This window comes from Epinephelus fuscoguttatus, linkage group LG1 (genome assembly GCF_011397635.1).
Source record: "Epinephelus fuscoguttatus linkage group LG1, E.fuscoguttatus.final_Chr_v1".
Taxonomy (NCBI): Eukaryota; Metazoa; Chordata; class Actinopteri; order Perciformes; family Serranidae; genus Epinephelus; species Epinephelus fuscoguttatus.
The window spans coordinates 11,313,142-11,337,434 of NC_064752.1; the positions used below are offsets into that span (position 1 = coordinate 11,313,142).

The 24,293-nt window shown below is 40.7% G+C and overlaps 1 protein-coding gene across 3 annotated transcripts in view; it reads left to right on the forward strand.

Moving 5' to 3' along the window:
• Window positions 1-24,293, forward strand: part of arhgef10la (Rho guanine nucleotide exchange factor (GEF) 10-like a) — a 169,075-nt gene that overhangs the window by 75,247 nt on the left and 69,535 nt on the right. For all 3 annotated transcript variants that reach the window (XM_049572451.1, XM_049572466.1, XM_049572460.1), the window contains one exon: window positions 7,770-7,870. In XM_049572451.1, the coding sequence (XP_049428408.1) occupies window positions 7,770-7,870 (101 nt within the window). The remainder of the gene's footprint in view (window positions 1-7,769; window positions 7,871-24,293) is intronic.

Below are 24,293 nucleotides of genomic sequence, written 5' to 3' on the forward strand. Positions count from 1 at the left end.
TACAGTTAACTATTTACACATTTACATATCTACACATTAAAATATTCCGGCAGCATCGTTAAACACTTAATTTTCACACACATTTACCACAGTCTAAGTCCTCCTAGCTTCCCATCGGTTAGTTAAGAGACATGTGACCCATAACAAGGAAGTGTAACCAGGAAAGGTGGTTGTTGGGAAGCTGCTGAAGCGTGGAAAATAGGGAAGTGCTGCTTAGAGAACATCATCTCTAACGTGTCAACCCCTTGATTCTTTTCCTAAACCAAACCTTCGTAACTTTACGTAAGTACCTAACTTTGTGTTAAGCGTGACGATGCCATTCATGGGGCATTCATTTGATAGGTATCATATGAACTAGTGTAGGTGCGTTTTTATGCCTCCACCTCACTGACCATGCGTCGAGAATGCGACGAGCGCGAGGTGTAAACATCCACTTGGACTCAAGGATGAGCTGATCAGAATTTGGCGGTCAAAGGTCACTTTGACCTCCCAAAACATGTTTTTGGCCATAACTCAAGAGTTTAAAGGCTAATTATGGCAATATTTCACACAAATGTCTAATTGGATAAAATGGTGAAGTGATGACTTTCTGTACCCAAAAGGTGAAAGGTCAGCTTCACTTGACATAATATCTTCAACACCGTAAGGAACAGAAGGGGAGACATTTGGTCAGACACTGAATTGGTGACACTAATCTTGGGTGTCCATCTTGATGCTGATTGCATAGATCTTCCTTGCTGCTGGGGGGCATGTGAGTGTAAAGCATCCATGTTTCAGAATATGTAGCTTCCTCGCAGCAACATCCATATTCTAAGCATTGTCTCCTGTCATGGCTATATATGAGTGTGGACAGACATGGATGTAAACTGCATCTTGACTGATTTGTGGAGGCATACAACCAGGAGGTGGTAATTCCAGTAAGTCATGGCTCTCAGTTGAGCCCACAGAGAGAAAATCCACTTGAAAACCCTGTTATCTGGGAGAGACCTTGCATTTCAGGCCCACTTCAGTATTGACTTTGGTATTGACTTAAGGTGTGTTTTTTATTAGCTGGTGAAACTTTCTTAAATCACTCTCATTAGACATACCTGCGGTTCTCTCTTGGTCATTTGCATTTTTGGAATCCTTTGTAGTATTCAGGCTCAGTGACCTTGGTCTCATGAAGTTATACCCGTTGTGTTTAATAGCATGATTTTTATATTCTCTGTTATATCCAGCATACTTTCTTTGGGTAGGTCGGACAGCTTTCCTCGTTGTTCCCTGCCTCAGATAATAAGACAGCGGCTTGAATGATCAAATGAAAAAGACGTACCTGGTAAAAGCATCACGGAGACAACATCACAATTGCAGTTTTTGTGGTCACAGAACTGGGATGAGAAACTTTGTGACAAAAATCAGCAGCTTAGAATCTGATTTCAACACAGTGGCCTGTACTGACACATTAAAAGAACAATCATCTTTGTGCTGTCTTTGTGTAGGAAAATACTTGTTTAGCTCACAGCATGCTACGTCACAGGGTTCCAGTGTTCCCTCGGCACAATGGAGCGAGACATGAGCAAAATCCGTCTCAGACACCTGAGTGCTTAAGTCTGGGCAGCCATGAAGGATCAGGCCATAAAACACTGTTTGACTGACATTTATTTGTTTACCTCACATTGTTTTGTGCTTTGTAGCCCAGTACTAGCTACATACAATTTGTAGCTCTTTCAGCTCGCAGAGAGAGACCTGAGGGGATAAAAGGAGACGCAACACCCGATGGCTTGTGGAAGGCTCATTGAGAGTGTTAACTTTTGGCAACTTTAAAGGCGTCTGCAGTCCTCTAGTCAACAGCCAGTGAGACTGAAGTCCCTTGTTTCCACATGTGTGTCTTAATAACACAAACCTGAGTTTTGAAATATAATCAGTTTAAAATGTTTCCCCACACATTAAAGGCAAATAATTCTTTATCAAAAAAAATCTGAGCATTAGGATTTAGGATTTAGGACACATCCATTTTTCTGATTCAACAGTTCAAAAGACAAAGATCAGAATAAAATTTATTTTACTCAGTTTAATACAGTCTACTGGTACCAGTTTCTTTCTGAAATTTTTTAGTTATTTTTGCACACCTGTCTGCAAAAAATAATTTTTTTGTTCTTTTCCGAAACAATGTCACTTTTCTGTTTTGTGTTTTGAATGTGACTTGAGCAAATAATCTCTGCCTACTTTAAGTTTGCATGGGAACCACACCTCCAACCACACTTGTGAGTAAATGTCGACATCGGTAACATATTTACCACTTGTCAAAATCACTCAAATTAGCATACAGGGACGGAGGCAAAATGCAAATTCAAGCATCAAGATGTGTGATCTGACATGTTGCAAGGCCTTAAGCAAACTATGTTCACATGATTTATATCAAAGCTGAAGACAGGACATATTTTAGCTCTGTTAAACTTAAAATTATGCATTCCCAGTGGAAATATGTGCACAGATTAGTCAGTATAGTACCATAACACAAAACATCTGTCTCCTTACCTTTGTTAAATGATTATGTTTTAATGTGTTAAACTTTTGAACACCTTCATTAAGTCATGGACAGTGAGTTTGTCTTTTGGTTCAGCAGAGTCTTGTGCATTTGGAGGTTAAAGGAACGCTTCACCAAAAACCTCTGATTTGAACATCAATCGCTCACCCCCTGCAGGTTTAAAAAAATGCCTCTGAAGAGTTTGTAGCTTCTTGTTCCCTTGCAGAGAATGGCAGGTGCAGTGGGCTTGAATTCATGTTTTTTACAATGAATTCCAACCCCGACCCAGTTTCAAGGCGAAAAAGGTTCATAGAAGCCTTTCATACCACTCCTGCAGCATAATACATTCTTCTCTGTCGATTTGTATGTTTGGTATTCATGTCCTTTTTTCCTTTATTTAACGAGGTAAAAGGCTTATTGAGATTTCAATCACTTTTTTTAGGAAAGGCAAAACAAACTGTAATACGCTAAACAAAGCAGAGTCAAGAATGTCCAATTGGTGCCCGTATACATGCCGCGCTTTTTCAGCTTCAAATTTATTGTCTTAAAAGCAGATGTATGGTAGGCGTGCTCAAAAGTAAGAGTGACACTGTCGTGGCACACAAACGTTCCCAAGAGTTTTCTAGGGCCTGCAGCTGCGCCCTGATATAAAGTTCAACTTTTGAAAAGCGGTAACGCACACTGCATGTCATGTGATGAGGAGCCACCAATCACCGCCAGTAGATATCTTTCCTTTCTTCTGTTTCTTATGCCCTCTGAAGTTCATCTGTCACACAGATAACATTTTAAGCTGAAAACACTATTTACAAAACAACGCCTGGAAGATCCCTGGATTTCTGGCAAGCAGTCCATGATACAGTGCTGGCTGTGGTCGCTTAGCAACCTCAGATGCAACCTGCCTTAGCGCCCTTGAGTGTTGGCAGGGAGGAGGCACAAGGGTAGAACCCAGCGCCTGACCTCGTATTTTTAAGGCGATTAAAGATGGAGACGGAGACTGGGATGATAATGAAGATGAATGAAATGACAGCTCCTCCAAAACATCTCAATCTCCCCCTGCCGGCTGGCATAAACCCTGTTCCTGCCATGTTAGTGGACACATGGGCCAAACTAAAAGAGTCCACGCCAAATAATTTTTTCCCATAAAAGATATTTGTCATTTTAGGTAGTTCTTACCACACTGCTGTGTTCAAGTTTATTTACTCTGGTAAGTTTGGTTTTAATTAGTCATTTGAAGCTATAAAAAAGGGGTGCGATGTTATGATTGACAGCTGTGTGTGCTGATCTTTGTGCTTGAGATTGGCGGCACTGCTTGTGACTGGTCGGCGGGTGTATGGGCGGGAACTAGAGATTGCAGATATCACTACTGTGCAGACTCTGGTTCCAAATGACGTTACCTGCCCAAAGTGGCTGCGGCCAGAAATGTCAGGGCTTCATTTTTGTACAGTCCGAGTAAGTGGAGAAGCATTGTCCATCTGTATAGACAGCCTATGGTATGGACATATGAGTGTTTGGAATTTATGTTAACATGCTAAAGTATATTGTGTTAAAAACAGATTGTTTCATAGCTTCTTACATTAGCAAGCATTGTCGCAATCAACAGACCTGACCAGTCTAAAGGAGTGTGTGTTAAATTTTTTGATCATGATGTTTTAAAGTATTCATGATATAACCTGACACATACACTCACATCACCACTGCTGCCTCTCTATTTCTTTCCTTCGTTCTGTCTCTATCACACATGCACTCACAGACACATTCATCTAAGATCTGCTCTCCCCCTGTGTCTGAGCGTGAATTGGCACCAAAAAGCCCTCACTGATCAGAGCTCGTACTGCTCATGCCTGATCCCAGTGGAGCTCCCACACATTAGTGGCATTTTGAGCGTCGGAGCCCACCTAGAAGCGATTTACTGTGACCAGGCTGTGTGGTCGTCGCAACCTGACCTGAATGTTGACGCGTAGGCTGAAATCATAAAGCCTCAGCTTACTGGACTGAACTGCTGTAAAACTACAAACAGGCAAGCAGCTGTTCTGACAGAAAAAAAGTATCTTGACGTATTAAACTTAAAGTCCCATGAAATGAAAAATTTCTTTTCCTTGTTGGTGCCCTGTTTCTCTGACTGTATTGTTCTGCTTTCTGTTTTTATAAAGCTCATCCTCAGTTTATGCCAAAAATGCGCTTTTGCCCATTTTATATCAAAATCTCACACTTTGCTGCCCTTTTGTGATGTCAGATCTCTCCTAGTAAATTTAACCTGATTTTCTGGATAAAGTAAAAGATGATAGGAAAGTCTTGTGATCCTCCATGGCTACCGTCAAGGTCCATTTGTTCAGCGTCAGTTCATCTGCTGTTGGGTTAGATTTAGTGTTTAAGTGATTTCTTGCTTACTTTACTTAGGAAGCTTATTCTGTTTTGTAACTGCAGATGATGTTTTTTTTTTGTTAAAATGCCAAATAGTTCAATCTTTGCTTTTCCAGTAAACAACTTACCAGGTCTGTGGGATTGCATGGGTATTGATTTCTAGTTTTCATGAGGTCATTATAGCTTGTGGTAGCATGGAAAGAGAATCCAATACATGTTGCAGCTACGTTAAGGCTGTGCTCTGTAATCAGAGCTTGACCTGCTGTCTTGTTTTGGGGATGGAGGCTTAAGCATCTGTGCAAGCTCCTTTTTAAACCACCTGCACATTTATATTTGTTTAAAAGTTTTGCACTGTTCTTTATCCATATTTTCTCAAACAGAATGTTTTCCGCACAGATGACCTGTAAGCAATTATTTTAGCATTCATAAATAGCTGGAAGAAACAGCTCAGACTGAAAATTGATCCAGTTAAACTACTGTAATAACTGCTACATACATCCACCCTGAACCCCCTGATAAATGTAGCACTTTATTAATTATAAAAAACAATTTCCTGTGAATATGAGAGTTGTATTCATTGCATTTGTCAGCACAAAATAATTAGAAAACACTAAAAGTCCGGCTTGACGCTGTAAATGTTTCTTTTGTAATGTTTTTGTCCCCTGAAATGTCTGACGTTGACCACTAGAGTTTTTTTTTGTTTTTCACGTTTTCTGTGTATTCCCAAAAATCTGAGATTCAAATGTATAGCAAGCAAGCTAGTTTAGGTATGTCACTAATACCAAAGCCATTGTCTGATATGGGAAACACATATCTATGGGGGAACAGATTTTGACGCAATACTAGCAAAGAAACTTGAAACCGTCAGGGCAGAGCAGACTTGTTAGTACAGAGAGCAGAGTTAGCATTAGCATAGTGAAAGCATGGACGGCCATCATGATACAATTTGCAATTTTTGTATGTGAACTGGTTAGCTAACAAGCTAACAACAAAATAAACAACGCTAACTACACTTAATGTTCTTATACGTCTGCTAGTTGCCAAGTTTAGTGCTCAACCAACTCCTTACTTGAGTCCGACTGAGGCTACATGTATAGCTGAATTTCTCTGATGTTTTCTCCGATGCTAACATTAGCCATCTTGATTGCACTGCTCTTTCACCTAGCATTAGTCTCTGTAGATACAGTTGGTGTTATTGGGAGCGCTCACAAAATGTCACATTCTTTCACAATGGGGAAAACAAAGCATTAGCTATCATGCTAAAATGTTGCTGTGTGGCTCTCTGCATGCCAAATAAACTATATTTTTTTTAACCTGGACCCTATTTTCCAAACGTTTTTGTGTCTGGGTGACTAATGGGAACAACATTTTTAAAAAACTGGTCCAGTATTGAGCGAGGCTGCAGCAGTGACACAGGCTGCAATATAACGTTAACCATTCGCGTTGTGTTTGCGCCGTCAATATTCAAATTTCACTAAAAGTGCTTGTTTTTGCCACTCAAATGCTCTAAGTGTCTGGCAACATTATAGAACTGATTCCCACAGAGACAGAATTTCTTGTTAAAGACTAATATCCTTTTTGTTTAACCAGAAACCGCCCCATAATTGCTATCGTTAAACCAACCAGACTCCATTTAAAAAAACAGTCATTTTGTCATTTTAAACAACACTTTCTTTAAAGTTGACACAAACAAAGTAAAACTCGAAAAGACATCTTGGTTCACTGTTCAACAATCACCTACTCTGGTTTGGTTTAAATAAACCCTAATTCATCCAGTTAGAGGTGATAATATGCTGCCTCTGTACACTCTTAAATTACTGTTTATTCAACTGGAGTCTGGTTAAATTGGCGATGGCAATTTTGGGGCTGTTTTTGGTTAAACACAAAGGATCTAACGTTCATTTCCCTTCATCCAAACAGTGTGAGGTTGGTTAGCCACTGGTTAAAAAAATTATGAGCCGTTCCACTGTGTATAATTCCTGTTTGATAACGTTGCAGTATAACGTTAGGCTAATGGCAGTAGGGTATATTGGTAAGTTTAATTAATCATAGCTATAGTGAATGTAATAGTGGCTCTTTCCAGGCAATTCAACCAGATAGAGGATATCTGGGAATGACACTTATTTAGTTGGCTCATTCGTCCAGGCTTTTATATGGACAAAAATCAGATTCTTCAAGCAACAGCGGTGACTCTATGCTAGATATGACTCCTTGTTGACATTAACAACCACGCTTTTACAGTGTTTCTGGCTGGGAGAAAGGACTGTTTTCCCCCTTGCTAATCTCGCCCCCCAACTATGACTGGACATCGACTGTGTCTATTTCCACACTTTGTTTTCTACCAACTCAAGAGAAACAGTAATGTGAAACCTGAAAGCGGTATTCTCTCAATGAGGAAGAAACAGTAGATCTACTCCTGGCCCCCTTACAATGTTTTATTTTGTGGGGAAAACTTGTTGAACGAAATACGAATCATAACAGAGCATTTTTACACATTTTAAGTGTGCCTGGAGGGGAACGTTAGGTAATAAATAAAAACATTTCTTGGAGACAGGGTTGCAAAAACACACGCATGCACATTGTTTTTGTGGCAAAGGGAATGCATTTTGGTTCAAGGTTCAACTTTACCATCATTACACAATACAGAATTTCACAATGAAATGCAGTTGCAGCTCCTCTATGCTGGTGTCAAATCCTAGTAAATACCAGGTTCACTCCAGGGCCTCAACAACAGAAACTAGCTGACCAGATATCAAATGATGAAAGGGAAAAACCAACAACCAACTAAACCAGCAATGATGTTTATATTCTGTGCTGTTTGGTGAAGACTTCAAGACAACATGTTAAAAAATCAGAATCAGTACATCTGTGTGTTTGTGTGCACTTGTCTGCTCTCTTCCAGGTCAGGGCGTCCTGTCAGTTTCATGGTGGTCCTCAACACTCCCAGCCCCCTTAGTAAGATCTCCTGGGTCAACCGTCTGCACTTGGCCAAGATTGCTCAACGTAAGTACACACACACACACAGACAGACAGACAGACAGACACACACACACACACACACACACACACACACACACACAGAGGCACGCATACAGAGAAAGGATTACTATGCCATTTCTATTTAAACAGGATGATGTAATGCAATGAAATGTAATAACAATGTTTTAAGTCAGGGGCTCAGACACATCATCAGTGTTTGCCTCACTCTCTATTGGCTAAGTGCACAACTGGTGTTACGACTTATATAATCACAGAAAAAACGAGACTCTCAACTGGGTCATCTGAAGTTTATGTGCTGAGGAAAGAGGCAAACTTTTTAAACAACCTTAAATTAATAACCTCTCTTCTAAAATACCATCCATCTATTGTGAAAACAAACATTACTCATCGTTCAGGAAGGACAGTGTTGCCACATGAGGACTTGAGTCATTTACTAGGTCTTGAAAAAGCTTTAGAATTCCTTTTAAATTCTGTACAACCAATCATTTATAAGGTTTAGTCTCCTTCTTTCAAATTTTGGATATCTCACTGGTTGTGGAGACTCAGCAGTGGTCAACATTGATGGAGGAAAAGAATGGCCAGGCCCTGCCCAGCAGGGAGCAGCACAGTTCTTTTTTTTATCTTCCTAACCTCTTTCCTCCACTCCATGCTTTGCTCTGCCCAGGCCCGAGCCTGCAGTCTGACCACGCTGTAGTATTGGAGGTCCTCCTCTCTGGGCTTCATCAATGCGTGCTGTCATCCAGTGGCAAATAGAGAGACGGGACTACCGAGGACATTAATCTGCTTATTTGGCCATGATGGCACGCATATTCAACCCACTCACAACCCAATCCTTCCCTACTCTCTGCGTCGCCTTGAGCGCTCTTCCTTGTCACACACACTTTATTCTGTGTTTGTTGTGCATGCAGTATGTCTCTCAACACTGCGCCTGAGTGTAGCCCCAGTCATCTTGTTGTGGTCTCTCAGATCCCAGAGGCCATTGCTGTGAGCGTCAGCAAGGTTTTCAGATTCAAGGTTTCAGAGGAAGTTGGAGGAGGTGGTCAAAGGACACAATTAGATGTCTTGCTCAGATGAGTACGGTTATAGGGAGGATCAAAGACCCTTGGGCTCAGTGAAGGTCAAGAGAAACCAAGAGTGTTTTGTGCCTCTCCTGCATCCCCTGCATCTTGAGGTTCTCCATCCTTGCACATTACAATAAGAAACACACACAACACTGGATTCTCTCCCCATTCTACTGGCCTTCCTTTCACAGTGGGTGTATAGAGGTGCATGAAGCATAGGCATGAAGCATACACTACATCTGTAGATTCTCCACTAGAGTTTGCAGTATATGGTTTGTGTCAGAGTGGCATCAAAAACATCAGGCTGAGCACAGAGGATGCTGTGGCTGCAGCGAAGCGCAGCATTCCCAGCCTTTCCTTGTTGCTCACACCTTTATCAGCAACACAGCAGGCGTACTGATGAAGACAGTCGCATAGTTAGAGCATGCAGCTCTCCTCCCCCTATAGCTGCTGTGTGAATGTGGGTGATATTCAAGACCAAATCATGCAAGATATCCATACTGTCCTGCAAAGGCTAACCGCAGAAACTGTGCTAACTCTGCAACTGAGAAAAATGGCTTCAAAGCTTTTGACTGTCCAGTCAAATGTGTTATAGTAAGAGAAGTGGTAATATGCTTATTAAATATGGATTCATAAAACAATTTTTATGCTGAAAACCATAATCAGTGATTTGACCTGTGACCCCAAAATGCACTAAAATTTCAGTAACTGTATTCTGCCTTTGTATTATATTACACACCTGTATAGGTCAATTTGTTCTTACTCCCACCTCGTCAGATACCAACGCTTGGTTAGGGATCCTACTGATGCACCAGCAGCCTTTAGTGGCAACATGAGAGGCACTGGGTGACAGCATTTTTGGCACTCCAAGCAACTGCTGGAGTATAGAGAGCAAGAAAGTCCACATAGGGCGGATGGGAGTTGAGGTGAATGGGTCTAACAAGCTCAGGACATTCATCTGGGAGAGCACTGTAAGTTTCCCGTGTGAAACAAAAAGTCATTTGAGGTATTTTAATAACGTGGTGTGTTTGTATGTGTAGCTAACTATGCTAGTGACATATGTTATGTTATGTGACATTACATTATGTAAGTGATACACATATATGTATTTTAAGCCAAAATGTTTTTTCTAAACCTTACTACATACTTTTACTGCTTTAATCTAACCATGTACTTTTGTTACCTAAGCCTAAAGATATACTTCTATTGCCTAAGCCTAACCACATACTTTTGTTGCCTAAACCTAATCATGTACTTTTGTTGCCTAAATCTTGCCACATATTTTTGTTGCCTAAGCCTAAACATGTACTTTTGTTGCCGAAACTTAACCACGTACTTTTGTTGCCTAAACCTAACCATGTACTTTTGTTGCCTAAACCTAACCACGTACTTTTGTTGCCAAAACCTAACCATGTACTTTTGTTGCCGAAACCTAACCATGTACTTTTGTTGCCTAAACCTAACCACGTACTTTTGTTGCCTAAGCCTAACCATGTACTTTTGTTGCCTAAACCTAACCACGTACTTTTGTTGCCTAAGCCTAACCACGTACTTTTGTTGCCTAAACCTAACCACGTACTTTTGTTGCCGAAACCTAACCACGTACTTTTGTTGCCTAAACCTAACCATGTACTTTTGTTGCCTAAACCTTGCCACATACTTTTGTTGCCTAAGCCTAAACATGTACTTTTGTTGCCTAAACCTGATCCCATACTTCTGTTGACTAAACCTAACCACATACTTTTGTTACCTAAGCCTAAAAATATACTTTTGTTGCCTAAACGTAACCACATACTTTTGTTGCCTGGACGTGATTATTTACTTCTGTTGCCAAGGGCAGGGAACAACTACATTTACTGAGATTTGCTTTGGACTTTGGTTGGATTTTGTAGTTACTGCAATTTTTACACCCTGTTTTCTCTAAAGCAGAACAACATTATCAGGATGTTTTGTCACAGGATAAAATAGATATCAAAAAGTTTAATTTAGTTTGTATCTTATTGATGACTAAAATTGTAGTTACTGCCTTTGTAGATCAGCTGTCATACAGATGAGGAGCCTCATACTGAATTAATGGTGATAGAAACCATTATTATTAAGAATGACTTGAGGGGGATTGAAAGTATATCATTCTAACTCCTTTTGCTCAAAATAATTAAATAAACTAGAATTTATTAAGCATTCACTCCGGAAGAAAACACCAAATAAACATTTATTGATCTTACACCTGGAAAATACAACCTGAAAAGCCTGAAGACAGGGGATATGCTATCAAAATGTAAATATTGCACATTGTTTTCACTCTCATATTGATTGACTGGATAATAGTACAACTGTCAGCACCAATCTGTCTTTGTCTGATTTGCTATCCTACTGCCTCGTAGCCTCGAGTGTTTGTCGCAGACATTATACTCCTGTGTGTTAAGATAAACATGAAATCTTTTGTTCTTTCTTTGACTTAGAAAAGTTTCAGATCACTCCACTGATGAAAGAAAATTGACACATCTAAGGTTGTAAGGTTTTAGGCTTCCAGCCAGCACTGCTACCCAGGGCAAGTTACCATGAGAACAACAGTTAAATAAGCTTCGATTCCTCCATCACCAACATGACAAGCAGCTAAGTGTACGGAGAACAAGGTTTGAGGTGCAAGGAATAAAACAGCAGAGCAAGGACAAGAAATAAAATAAGAATTAGAGAGAAATAAGAGGAATTGTGGCAGTTAAAGTAAGTGGAGTAAAAAGAGAGGAGGGGATGTATTACAGAGACACTCCCGCTGCAGTCAAGACATCAAACAATTAGACTGTTTCTATATATCAAACTCAAGACACAGAATAGAGATTGTCTTTCATCCTGAAGAAATATTTCACTAAGATATTGATTCACTCATCTCCAGTTAAATTGATTGACAGCACGTATTTTAAACAATTTCAGGATGTTTCCTTTACTCCCAGACAGTTGCTCTGCCATACAAATGCTGGTTTTGTTGTTTCACACTCTAGCTATGGACGAAACTTTCATATCATATATGCTTTATCATATATCGCCTCAGGTTTTAGATCCCTGCTGTCAGTGTCTGAAATTAACACCTACCAAGCACCAAATGTAGGTAGATATTCAATTAGCAAGTGAATTTCGGAAGACTGTCCGCCATACAGGCAGGTAAATGTTTGTACCAAAATAGTCATGTAATAAAAAACAATGCTGAGAGTGTCTATTGCGTTTTGGTGTCATTTTGGGGTGCAGTGCACTGCTTCTCCTAATCTGCCTCTTTGCTGTCACACACAAACACGTGCACACGTCTAAGCAGTGCTGCGAACTGAGCGTCTCGAATGCCCCTAGTTTTGTGGCACTGTTTACCATAAGGAACACCAGCTGATCTGCAAAGCTATCACTTGCCACAGGTCTACTGCTAGCTACCATCATGCCCACACTTACAAAGGTGACAAAATATTACATGGAGGCTCTGTAGTTTAACTAAAACGGCAAACTGTTTATAGACCCTTTTACTGTTAGCAAACAGTATCACGTTATTTGGTGGGCGAGGCTTAGCTGGAGGTAAAACAATTCTCCAGACATTAGCTAGCCCTAGCTAGCAGGTTCTGTTAGCTTGTTTTAGACAGTGGAGGAAGACAATATGAGTGATGCATTCAAAAATACTCATTCTGAGTGCCGAGTGCAAATGAAATTTGTAACGCTCTTGGAATGTACTGTTTGGTTATCCAGAGCACCACGCTCTCAGAGTGGCAGAGCGTTACGTATATTGAAAAATACAATGCTCCATATTTTCGGCGGAGAGGACTCCCATTTTATTGTAGGGTGTCAGACTGAATATACGAACACATCATTTCAGGTCACTCACTCTGAGGGACCGTGAGTGTCACTTGAATAAGTAAACACTGACCAACGGGACCAGACTGGCCGACCCGCATACTCTCATTCAGCGGATGGATGATTTGACAGGATGGCCAGCTTTGTGGTTGATTACTTTACCAGTCTTACAAGAAAGGATGACACTTGAACAGTTTCCTCCAATTTGTTTCACTATCGAAGCTATTGTTATCTACTGTGCTAAAAAGTTAGCTTTAAGGAGAAATCCATTATTCCTCTTAATGCTTCCCCAATTTCTGATGATGATGAGGTGGACATGATAACCCTTAATACACATAACGTTATTCATCCCTACAACAGGAAATACTTTCTCCCTAACCTGATATAAAGTGTGCGCTACATATGTTAGCATTTTTGATGATCGCCTCCATCCAGTTCTTTTGTCTTATTGCATTTAACCTTAGTTGTCTTTGTTTTTATTGATGGGCAGTGGCGACTGGTATGTGTTCAAATTTAAGCTTTGAGCCATGACTCCTTGTATTCTGGCTTCCAATAACACAACAAGACGACATTTTAAGACTCCTATGTAGCCTACAGCCCTGTGGTGGTGAGTCGGGTTTTGCCCCCAGCTAACAAACTGACATCATTGTGACTTTGGCCCTAAAGGGGTCTATTGCCTCCCTGTTTTTCAGCAGCAGGGCATTTGCTTCACTTTTTCCGTTCTTACCTTTCACAATAAAAGCCCCAGACATATACACAACATCACTGGATACCAGAGGGAACTTAGTGACATGCTGAGACTGTGGTCATGACTTGAGTGTTCAACATAATACCTGATTAACTCAATGACAAGTACTGACACAAATGTATGTATGTGACGAAAAAAGGCATTTTATTGTTTTGGATTTTTTCATCTACCAGCCCCCTTAAATTCAGACACTGCCTGCAGTCTTAACCAATCACAAACACACATGGAGAGAGATAACACTGATTGTAAGGCAAGCAAATAGAACAACTTTAAACTTTGTCCTGTTTTTTTTTCCAAGGCTCTTCTCAAGGCCCTTTCACATTTACCCTTTTTCTCGCAAGAATTTATATGCATATTCACAGGCGGCAGCCCACACATTGTCAGTGCTCTCTCTCATGTAGCTTTGCAAACTAAGGTTAATGGAAATGTTGATCATAATTAGCTAATAAGAGCGTGGAGGCCATAAACACAAAGATAGCAGCTTGTTTACTCGGAACGAGTGGCAGAACATTTTCCTGTAACTTATAAAATGACTAACCTGCCTGTACAAAGCTCATTTATCTATTTTCATAGCTCCTTATCCTTTATAGGGTGGAGTAAGCTTGTCTGAGCATGCGTTGGAGTGAGTGACCCCATACACAGGAATGATGGTGAATGTCACGATATGTAAAGTCAAAGGTTTTTCATGATGTTTGGTGTATATTTGGTTATACTTTGAGTAGATGCACGCTTCCTTCTGTGCGGTAATACAGTCGGTAGGTGTAGTGTGGTAGAAAGAAAAAAGAAAACTCCTCACAACAAGGTCTGTTGATTATCATGAGTAAGTGGGTCATTATCTCTGGAAAGACATGTCTGTTGAGTTTTTCAAATGTTTTTTTTTTTTTTTGGTGCTTTGAGCACCACAAGCTGAGTGCCATCTTGTTTCATTATACAGAACAGAGGGCAGACATCTCTATATCAGATATCGCCAACACTCAGCACCTCACAGACTGATAAATAGCACTACAGGTAAAAGGACAAATATGTATTTTTGATTTTGGGGTGAACTGTCACCTTGAGAAAACTGCATGTTACCCACTATCTGCTGCAGAAAATTTCAAAGGTTTGGAGCTGAATCAAATCAGATAAAATCAAAACTACTTTTTATCTGTAAGGAACTTAATTCATGTAAAAACATCAGTGCATACACAATACATTAACTAACACACAGTGCAGCTTAAAATAGTTAAAGATGTCCACCTACACACACACACACATCTGCAGGTCTTCAGGTGTGTATGTGCCTTATCTTTTTAATGTTATACTAGAACCTTGTGTTTTTAATTGCCCACACATTTTAAATGAGGTATTTGAAAATATTTCATTGTGAATTAAATAAATACAGTGACATGAACATATCATTGCCAATAAGATCATCAATGACTCCTCTCATGTACGAGCTGCTGCCCTCTGGAAGTAAATTCACCGTGCCTCACTGCAGACTGAACAGATTTAAAAATTCATTCATACCTTTGTCTATAAAGCTTTTAAATAATGGCAGATAAAGCCAGAGCTGGCGTTGGATTATTATGATTTGCTGATTTACATTTTTATAGAGGTATTTTTAGCATATAATGTTATTTATTTATTTATCTCTTTGGGTTTCTCATGTTCATCTTGATCTTGATCTTGATATCAGAAAATGTGAACAAGTCAATTGTGATTTCAAAACAGGTTATTAGCTGCAGCATGTCTATCACACATAATACTTACTGATGATCACACATACATGGCAGCCTTGTCTGTGACCAGCTGGCACTCATAGAATCATTCATATAACAACAAATGGTAGAGACGAGGGCGGGGTGATGGATTTCATTGAATCCCTTGGGGAAATAGATCAGCACCAACCTGGTCAGGATGACAATTACATGTTAATTGTATTACACCCACACTTTGCCTTCCCATTTAACCAAATGTAATTACAATAAGTGAGTTGTTGATTTAATTTCACGGATGGTGTACTGTCATCGAGGCTTCCTCGTCATTGCAGGCGGAGGCAGGCCTGCCCTATGCTCAAGGGAGACCTACAGTTGAATCGGCATATCAAACGCACCGAACCGTGGTCTTGTTTAGTTTGAAATGGGTGCTGTGCTCCGAAATGTCCCTGAATGGTGGACACCACAAATAGCTAATGTTCCCATGCATGATTTAGTGAGTGATTAGACATCACGAAACTCATTTTCCCAGACACATCTTCACACCAGTGTTTATCCTGTTACCTCCATTTAGAGGAAACACAGCGATATCCCACTGCTGCACTTCATAGCCTTCCCAGTGCCACATGTGTGGATATCAGCGGCTTTTAGTGAGATTCCTGCATGCTGTATTAAAGTCCTATCACTGTATTGCCCATTAACAATGCCTTGTTAATGCTATGAGGTTTTCTCTGAACCCTTGTGGACCTTGAGCATTTCCATAAAATTTTGCAGCCCGTGGATAGTAGTAGTTTTTAAAAAGGTTTAACTGGAGATAGTTGTACTTTAGCAGGACTGGTGCAGTGCCCATTTAAAATATGCCTCTTCAGAGCGGGGGCCGGTTGCTTGGCCTGTGGTTCTGCTGCCTACAGTGTGTTTTTTTGAGAACCTTTCATACAAACTACTACACACTAAACACTGCACTTCTTTGGTTCTTGAGCAATACAAATGGGACCCTTATAGTTATAGATTTATTGTTATTTTTACATATGAAAATTATTAAATCATGTTGCTGTTCTGGCTCATAATACCCCAAGAATAACATAAAACACCCCCCAAACCATAGAAGACTATGCAGCTCAATAGAAATACTATTTACTTACTGTGTACTTCAACTGCTGCTTAAGAGGAAAACATTTTTCCTCTCAGACACAACCTCAAGTGGAAACCTCTGTGTTATTTTAGATTCTGACCTCAGTTTTAAAGCTCATTATAATCCATTAACAAAAGCGGCATTTTATCATTTATGCAATATAGCTAAGGTACGACCTCCGCTGAGCCAAAGGCATGCTGAGAGGCTTGTTCATGCTTTTGTTTCCAGTCATCTTGACTATTATTATTATATTATAATTATTATTCCCTATCACCTTATGTCCCTCCACGAACCCTGAGATCCTCCACAGCTGCTCATTTTACTTACACCCCAAAAATATGGAACTCCCTGCCTTTTAATATTAGACTTGTTGTCTCAGTGGACAGTTTTAAAAGATTGCTTAAAACATATCTTTTTAATGTAGTCTATAACTAGCAGCAGTCTGTTTTGATATTCTTAATATGTATTCTTTTTATTTGATTAATTTATTGATTGATTAATTTATTTATTCTTTATAAAATTTATAAATAAAATTAATTCAGTCATTCATTGATTTAAGTGCCATATTTACCTGACGGAGACATGTTGCTAGTTGCATGGCAGATTCAGATTTTACTGGCAAATATAACAATTGCATTATTATTCATTAGACTCTGCAACATGATATCAGAGGTGAAAGCTCCACCATTACAAAAGTAAGCCTCTTACTTTACGTAAAAATTTAAATGCATTACTTTTACTGTGTGGCATTAATAGTTTACTTTTAATGATTAGAAGTTTTTCTTAAGGAAAAACAGTTTTGAGTACTTCTTTTACCACTGCCAATACCAATATTCCCAGTTAGAGAAAGGGTGAAAAGTGAAGCGAGAAGGCGTTTGCTGGGGGTCCACAAATCATCAAATCTGCCACTTCAAAAAAAGCCACTCAAATGGCAGCTACTCGCAGTCAGAAACACTGGTGAAACACGCTTACCAAAGTGATTAATTTCCAAATACGATTATTAGTTGCTTGCTTTGACATAACCACCACGATATGAAGTAGAACATGGATTTAATTAGCTGAGGTATTTTGCCGACGGTAACGTTATTAGTGTTATAAGTTAGCATGTCCAAAAAAAACACCCAAGCTGTGGCTCCTTATGGCCGTAAACACTGATGAAAAACACTTTGCAACATGTGTATGACTCTGCAGAGCCCTGAAAACGCCCCTGCTTCACAGACCCATAGAGTGCTGTTTGCTTGTTTATTCAAAATGTATTAATGTTGAATGTTTTGCGTGTCTAAATGGCACCAAATTTGACACCCCATGTCCTTGGGTCCCCTGCAATACACCCACTAAGTGTGAAGTAGGTTGGATGAACGGTTCTCAAGATATGTGAAGGACACACAGTCAGACAGAGATTCCTTCCTTTGTAGTTAAATGTTGAAGCAGCTCTGGTGGCCAGGCTTTACATGATATAATGTGGCAGCCAAGCCTGGTAAAAGACATTCCCAGTAAACAGCATTTGTCCCTTTGTGAGTGCATGTGGTGTAGTTACGAGGCCTTGAAATAGAAAGCAAGAATTACCCCACGGTGGTGCTTCGCCAAAAGCCCCGGGGTCCATTAATAACCTGGTGTGCCACTGCATCTTTTATGCCTCTCCGAGTGGCCCTACTGTTTCTGAAGGGTCTTCGTGAAATAGCCAGAAGCATTTCCTAATTAATGGGTTTTCTCACTGCAGAATTAATTGCTTCCTACCATGCAGTCCCAGCCCTTTCAGACAGGGTTAAGGCTGCAGACTTTGATGGCCCTCACAAGAAGAACAAGAGGCCGTCAAATCATGAGAGATTGCTGCCGAGATGTTGGAGACAGAAGCAGAGGAATGAATGTGGGCAAAGAGAGGAGCTGTTGAGGTCGTGTGGGCGTAAGTGTTTATGCGTGTGTGTGTGTCTATGTGTAGAGTCGGAGGAGGGGGTGAAAGGATGATTGAGACAAGCAATCAGTCCCACTGCAGGGAACAGAGGGCAGGCAGGAGGCTGCTGCCTGTGGTTACACTGCTAAGTGTGCCGGTCTCTCGCTTTTTCCCCTTGCACGCAGATCAATAGATGAGTGGAGTGTAGCTCGGAGGTTCTTGCACACACTCTGACACGCCTTCTTAATCCACTGTGTGATAACCTGTGCCATGCCGATGTATACCGCACAGGGGACAAGCGAAGGGGGGGGAGAATGCAAAATCCGCCCTGCTGCATGGGCTTTGGGAGCAACTGCAAGGGCTTTGCTTTCATTAGTCCCAAGGATTCAGATTGCTTGGCTGCTGCGGTGGCTGATTTCTTTGCATCTGTTCAAATTACATTAGCCATACCTCACGTGGAACTGTTATCTCTTTGTTTTGTGCTGTTAAAGTACGCCTGCTCAATAAGGAAGCTGGAAAGATTCTCTTTGATAACACTTTTAATATAAACATTCAACCGAACGCTCCGCCTCACGAAAAAGGCATTCACTCTGTATGTGCTGGAGGGATTTTCCCTCAGCCCTAAAATTAATCTGTCAGACAGCAAAGATTATCTCCCTATCTCGCTGTGCTCAAACATGGGAAATGTTTATGATGAGTAAACATTATCACGGATTTAATTAACAGATCCCACACTCGCATTGATCCATGGGAAATATCAATTGCACTGGTGTATTTAATTAGTCTATATCTTTGCCCTTTGTGTCACTGGGGTTGATAGAGCGCCATGCTCTGCAAATTAATCTTCATCAGCAAAAGACTTGAAACAAAAGCATGATTGGAATAAAGAAACTGAGAAACGAAATCTCCCTACTTAGTATTCCAACCTTACACCTCTGCAAATGATGTTGTTACACACAGTTATTGTACAGTAGCTGGGACTGTGTGCACAGTAGTTAAAACTGACCTTAACCTTTAGCTTGAGGAGTCTCATCATTCATATAGATTGCTTTTAATTAACACTGTAGACAAATAAACTGCAGCACAGTGGATCTCATCCTGATTTGTTTGTCCAAACATAACCATTGCCATAATGTTACTGCATGTAATACAGTAAATATGTGCAGTAAATATGACAGTATAGCACTTTTCGTATTCACAACTTTTAGACTGTTCCCAGAGGAGTTACCTTCTGACAATAAATATACTACAGATAAATTCCCCTCACACTAACACTGTTTATTTTCCTCCGTAACACAAATATATGTCGTTGTTGTTGGTTTTTTTTTTGCCTGGTATTGTTTCACCTCGTGAATCTGTGTGCGTGCCATCATGGTAAAATGTGGTCCAGGTGTCACCAATTGCAGCGGTGACTACCGCAGAACCTGCTTTGAATATTTTGCCAGGTGTTATATGCCTGTCTGTCTGTCTGTCTGTCTCTGTCAAATGAAAGCCTAATTCAAAGATGGGTGGGCTTGGAGCATGGGTACAAGAAGTTGTGAGATAGGAGGTAGGGAAGGGACCATTTGCCCCACCACGCTGGGTGGGCTTCGAGTATGGTAACAGGAAGTAGCGGAAAAGGAGGCAGGGAAGGGACCATTTTTGGTGGGCTTTGAGCATGTGAACAGGAAGTAGCGGGATAGGAGGTAGGGAAGGGACCATTTGCCCCACCATGTTGCGTGGGCTTCGAGTATGTTAACAGGAAGTAGCGGAAAAGGAGGCAGGGAAGGGACCATTTTTGGTGGGCTTTGAGCATGTGAACAGGAAGTAGCGGGATAGGAGGTAGGGAAGGGACCATTTGCCCCACCATGTTGCGTGGGCTTCGAGTATGTTAACAGGAAGTAGCGGAAAAGGAGGCAGGGAAGGGACCATTTTTTGTGGGCTTTGAGCATGTGAACAGGAAGTAGCGGGATAGGAGGGAAGGGAAGGGACCATTTGCCCCAACATGTTGCGTGGGCTTCGAGTACACCGCGTTCCAAATTATTATGCAAATTGTATTTAAGTGTCATAAAGATTATTTTTTTTGTTTTTCAATTAAACTCATGGATGGTATTGTGTCTCAGGGCTCTTTGGATCACTGAAATCAATCTCAGACACCTGTGATAATTAGTTGGCCAGGTGAGCCCAATTAAAGGAAAAACTACTGAAGAAGGATGTTCCACATTATTAAGCAGACCACCATTTTCAAGCAATATGGGAAAGAAAAAGGATCTCTCTGCTGCTGAAAAGCGTGAAATAGTTGAATGCCTTGGACGAGGTATGAAAACCTTAGATATTTCACGAAAACTTAAGCGTGATCATCGTACTATTAAGAGATTTGTGGCTGATTCAGAGCACACACGGGTTCGTGCAGATAAAGGCACAATGAGGAAGGTTTCTGCCAGACAAATACATCGGATTAAGAGAGCAGCTGCTAAAATGCCATTACAAAGCAGCAAACAGGTATTTGAAGCTGCTGGTGCCTCTGGAGTCCCGCGAACATCAAGGTGTAGGATCCTCCAGAGGCTTGCAGTTATGCATAAACCTTCTATTCGGCCACCCCTAACCAATGCTCACAAGCAGAAACGGCTGCAGTGGGCCCAGAAATACATGAAGACTAATTTTCAAACAGTCTTGTTCACTGATGAGTGCCGTGCAACCCTGGATGGTCCAGATGGATGGAGTAGTGGATGGTTGGTGGATGGCCACCATGTCCCAACAAGGCTGCGACGTCAGCAAGGAGGTGGCGGAGTCATGTTTTGGGCCGGAATCATGGGGAGAGAGCTGGTTGGCCCCTTTAGGGTCCCTGAAGGTGTGAAAATGACCTCTGCAAAATATGTGGAGTTTCTGACTGACCACTTTCTTCCATGGTACAAAAAGAAGAACCATGCTTTCCGAAACAAAATCATCTTCATGCACGACAATGCATCATCTCATGCTGCAAGGAATACCTCTGCATCATTGGCTGCTATGGGCATAAAAGGAGAGAAACTAATGGTGTGGCCCCCATCCTCCCCTGACCTCAACCCTATTGAGAACCTTTGGAGCATCCTCAAGCACAAGATCTTTGAGGGTGGGAGGCAGTTCACATCCAAACAGCAGCTCTGGGAGGCTATTCTGACATCCTGCAAAGAAATTCAAGCAGAAACTCTCCAAAAACTCGCAAGTTCAATGGATACAAGAATTGTGAAGCTGCTATCAAATAAGGGGTCCTGTGTTAAAATGTAACTTGACCTGTTAAGATGTTTTTGATTGAAATAGCTTTTGATTTCAGTAAATATGACCTCCTAATGCTGCATATTCAACAAATGACTATTTTCAGTTCTTTACAACCTATAAAATGTCTTGAAACTCTGTTGTGCATAATAATTTGGAACAGTGCATTTTAAGTTTTTTATTTTTTTAAAAAATACTGTTTTAATTGGGAGGTTTGTTCAATAACATTTGAATTAAACTTTAACAGCTGATGACTTGAAAATTATGCTGACTGTCATTTGCATCAACTATTTAGGAAAATCAGAGAAAAATATAATTTGCATAATAATTTGGAACGCAGTGTATGTTAACAGGAAGTAGCGGAAAAGGAGGCAGGGAAGTGACCATTTTTTGTGGGCTTTGGGCATGTGAACAGGAAGTAGCAGGATAGGAGGTAGGGAAGGGACCATTTGCCCCACCACGTTGGGTAGGCTTTGAGCTTGTGAACAGGAGGTAGCAGGCTAGAAGGGAAGGGAAGGGACCACTATTTGCTCTGCCACGTTGGGCGGGCTTCAAGTATGTCAACAGGAAGTCGCAGGATAGGAGGTAGGAAAGGGACCTGCAGGGCAAATGGTCTGGCTGACAGTTGTGGCTTGCTGTATCACAGCTGAAGTGATCTTGCCACAAGACAGACTCTTGTTGGTTTCTTTTTGTTCGTTTGTTTGTTTTCCACTTCTCAGTTTCCATTCTTTAAACTAGCTGAACCTCTCCGCAATCTTTCCACATACCCCCTGGCAACTGCAGAAGTACCCTCTGGGGTAAAGGTACCCCTGGTTGGGAATCATCACACCAGTCTAGCAGTCAGCAGTCATACATACAGTGCATCATGTAGCAACTGCAGATCCAGGTTTAATATAATATTCTAATTCTAGTAAACACTGGAAATAGAAGTTAGATGTGGATGTAACTAATGTAGCTCTAATGTTGTGTTCACACTACGAGCAACAAACCAACAGCATGGCCAGCTACAGTATTGCCAAGTGGCCGCTGAAGCGTTGCTCAGACTGGGTGTGTCTGCTACTTGCATCAGAGCATCTCAACTGAACGCCATCTGAAATTTGCATTTGGTCAAAATAAATCTGTGCTTCTGATCAATGTCTGAGCCCAATTTTAACATCATAATTTGCTGCCCCATGCGCACAGCAATACACAGAGAGCTTCACTGGGTCATTGGAAAAAGCTGAGGCCAGCTAAAGTTTGATTTGAAGATGTCACGCCTATCAAGCAGCGACAAGTGTCAAGCATCAGTTCGTAGCTTCATGTTAACCATTTACTAATGAAAATGACTCGTAGCCTGTTACTGTATCGCTTGTAGCATGAACACAGCATGAAAGTACAGGCATAGCTCTTGTTATTTTATCTCAGACAATTGCTGCCCAGACAGGTGGCAACTTGCCCTGTAAAAGTCGACAGCTCTCCTCCCTTTAAACTTTGCCAATGCTATAGGAATTGTTGCATCCAGGCAAGGTAATCTTAACATATGCCTCAGCATGCACGCCTTTTCAGCTTGGCCCTTTATTGCAGTGTCACATCATCCCGATGAGCTTATGGTCAGGCCAAGCTGCTGGTGAGTGTGAGTGACAGTGTGAGTGTGTGTGAGTAGAGTGTGAGTAAAGTGACAGCTGCATCTCTGACCCCTGGATCTCCTCTGAAGAACAGTTACTCCGTCCTTGTTTTGCTATTGATATTTACAGGTGTATAATGCAGTTCTTTTGCTGTGGAGAGTAGTTTAATAATGTCTGTATGCTGTAGGAGACAATTCCTGGAGCTCAAGTGGTGCATATGATTGCAAAAGATGTTAAATAATTTTATTTCTTTTTCAAATTTAACCTTTTTTTGTACCAAGGAGCGTCCCATTGAGATTAAGAATCTCTTTTTCAATAATGCAGGGCTCAGACTGCATCCTTGCCTCATGCCTCTGATTTACCAAATAATTTTGTTGGTTTATTGCAAGTTTAATGCAGTATTGATTTTAGTTATGGATTGCTTCAGTGATGGTCTCAGTGAGTGTGCCTCTGACACCAGAAGAAGAGTCTTGTGTCAAATGCAGTCAAATTTATTTGTTTTTAATCAGTGAAATCACAGTATTTGGTCTGTTTTCTGACCATGTTTTGTATGAGGTTATGGAGAATATATTATATCTGTGGTCTGCTGTTTCATTTTCAGGCAATCAGGGAATCTACTTTGGCATGCATTGCGTAGGCATTATGTTTCTCCCACATATCCCTGAGCGAGTTTTGATGTAATTTCCTAAAGCTCTTCTGTCATGAAGCTCAAATCACATTGATCTTATATTTGTTTAAGATGTTTATCTGTACGCTGTATGCACATGCTCACTTTGCTTTGCTGTTTTCCTACAGCAGATTAACAACCATACTGAGTGATTTTGTATTGACACAGCTGCTTATGAATGAAATTAGGCCTATGTACACTGCAGGCAGTGAATACTTTGTTTTTAATAATTAAGTTGACATATTCATATTCCAACCTTTAACATTTAACTAACTGACTACCTATATGCGAAATAACCAGTTTATTGTATTAGTAGTAATATAACACATGTTTTGATGTGTATTATTTCTGACTGCTGGCATTAGTGGCTTTGCTGCAGTTTGCTTTCTGTGTCGACACACTTCTGCTATTTGACACTAATTGGTATATATTGGGAGCCACAGTGCCTTGCATGTCCAAGGCCCCTACTTGTAATCACCATTAGGAGGCTGACATTGGTATTTTTTTTCCTTCTTCTCGGTTGGTCGGTCCTATTTATAGTAAATTTAACGTAATATCAATGTA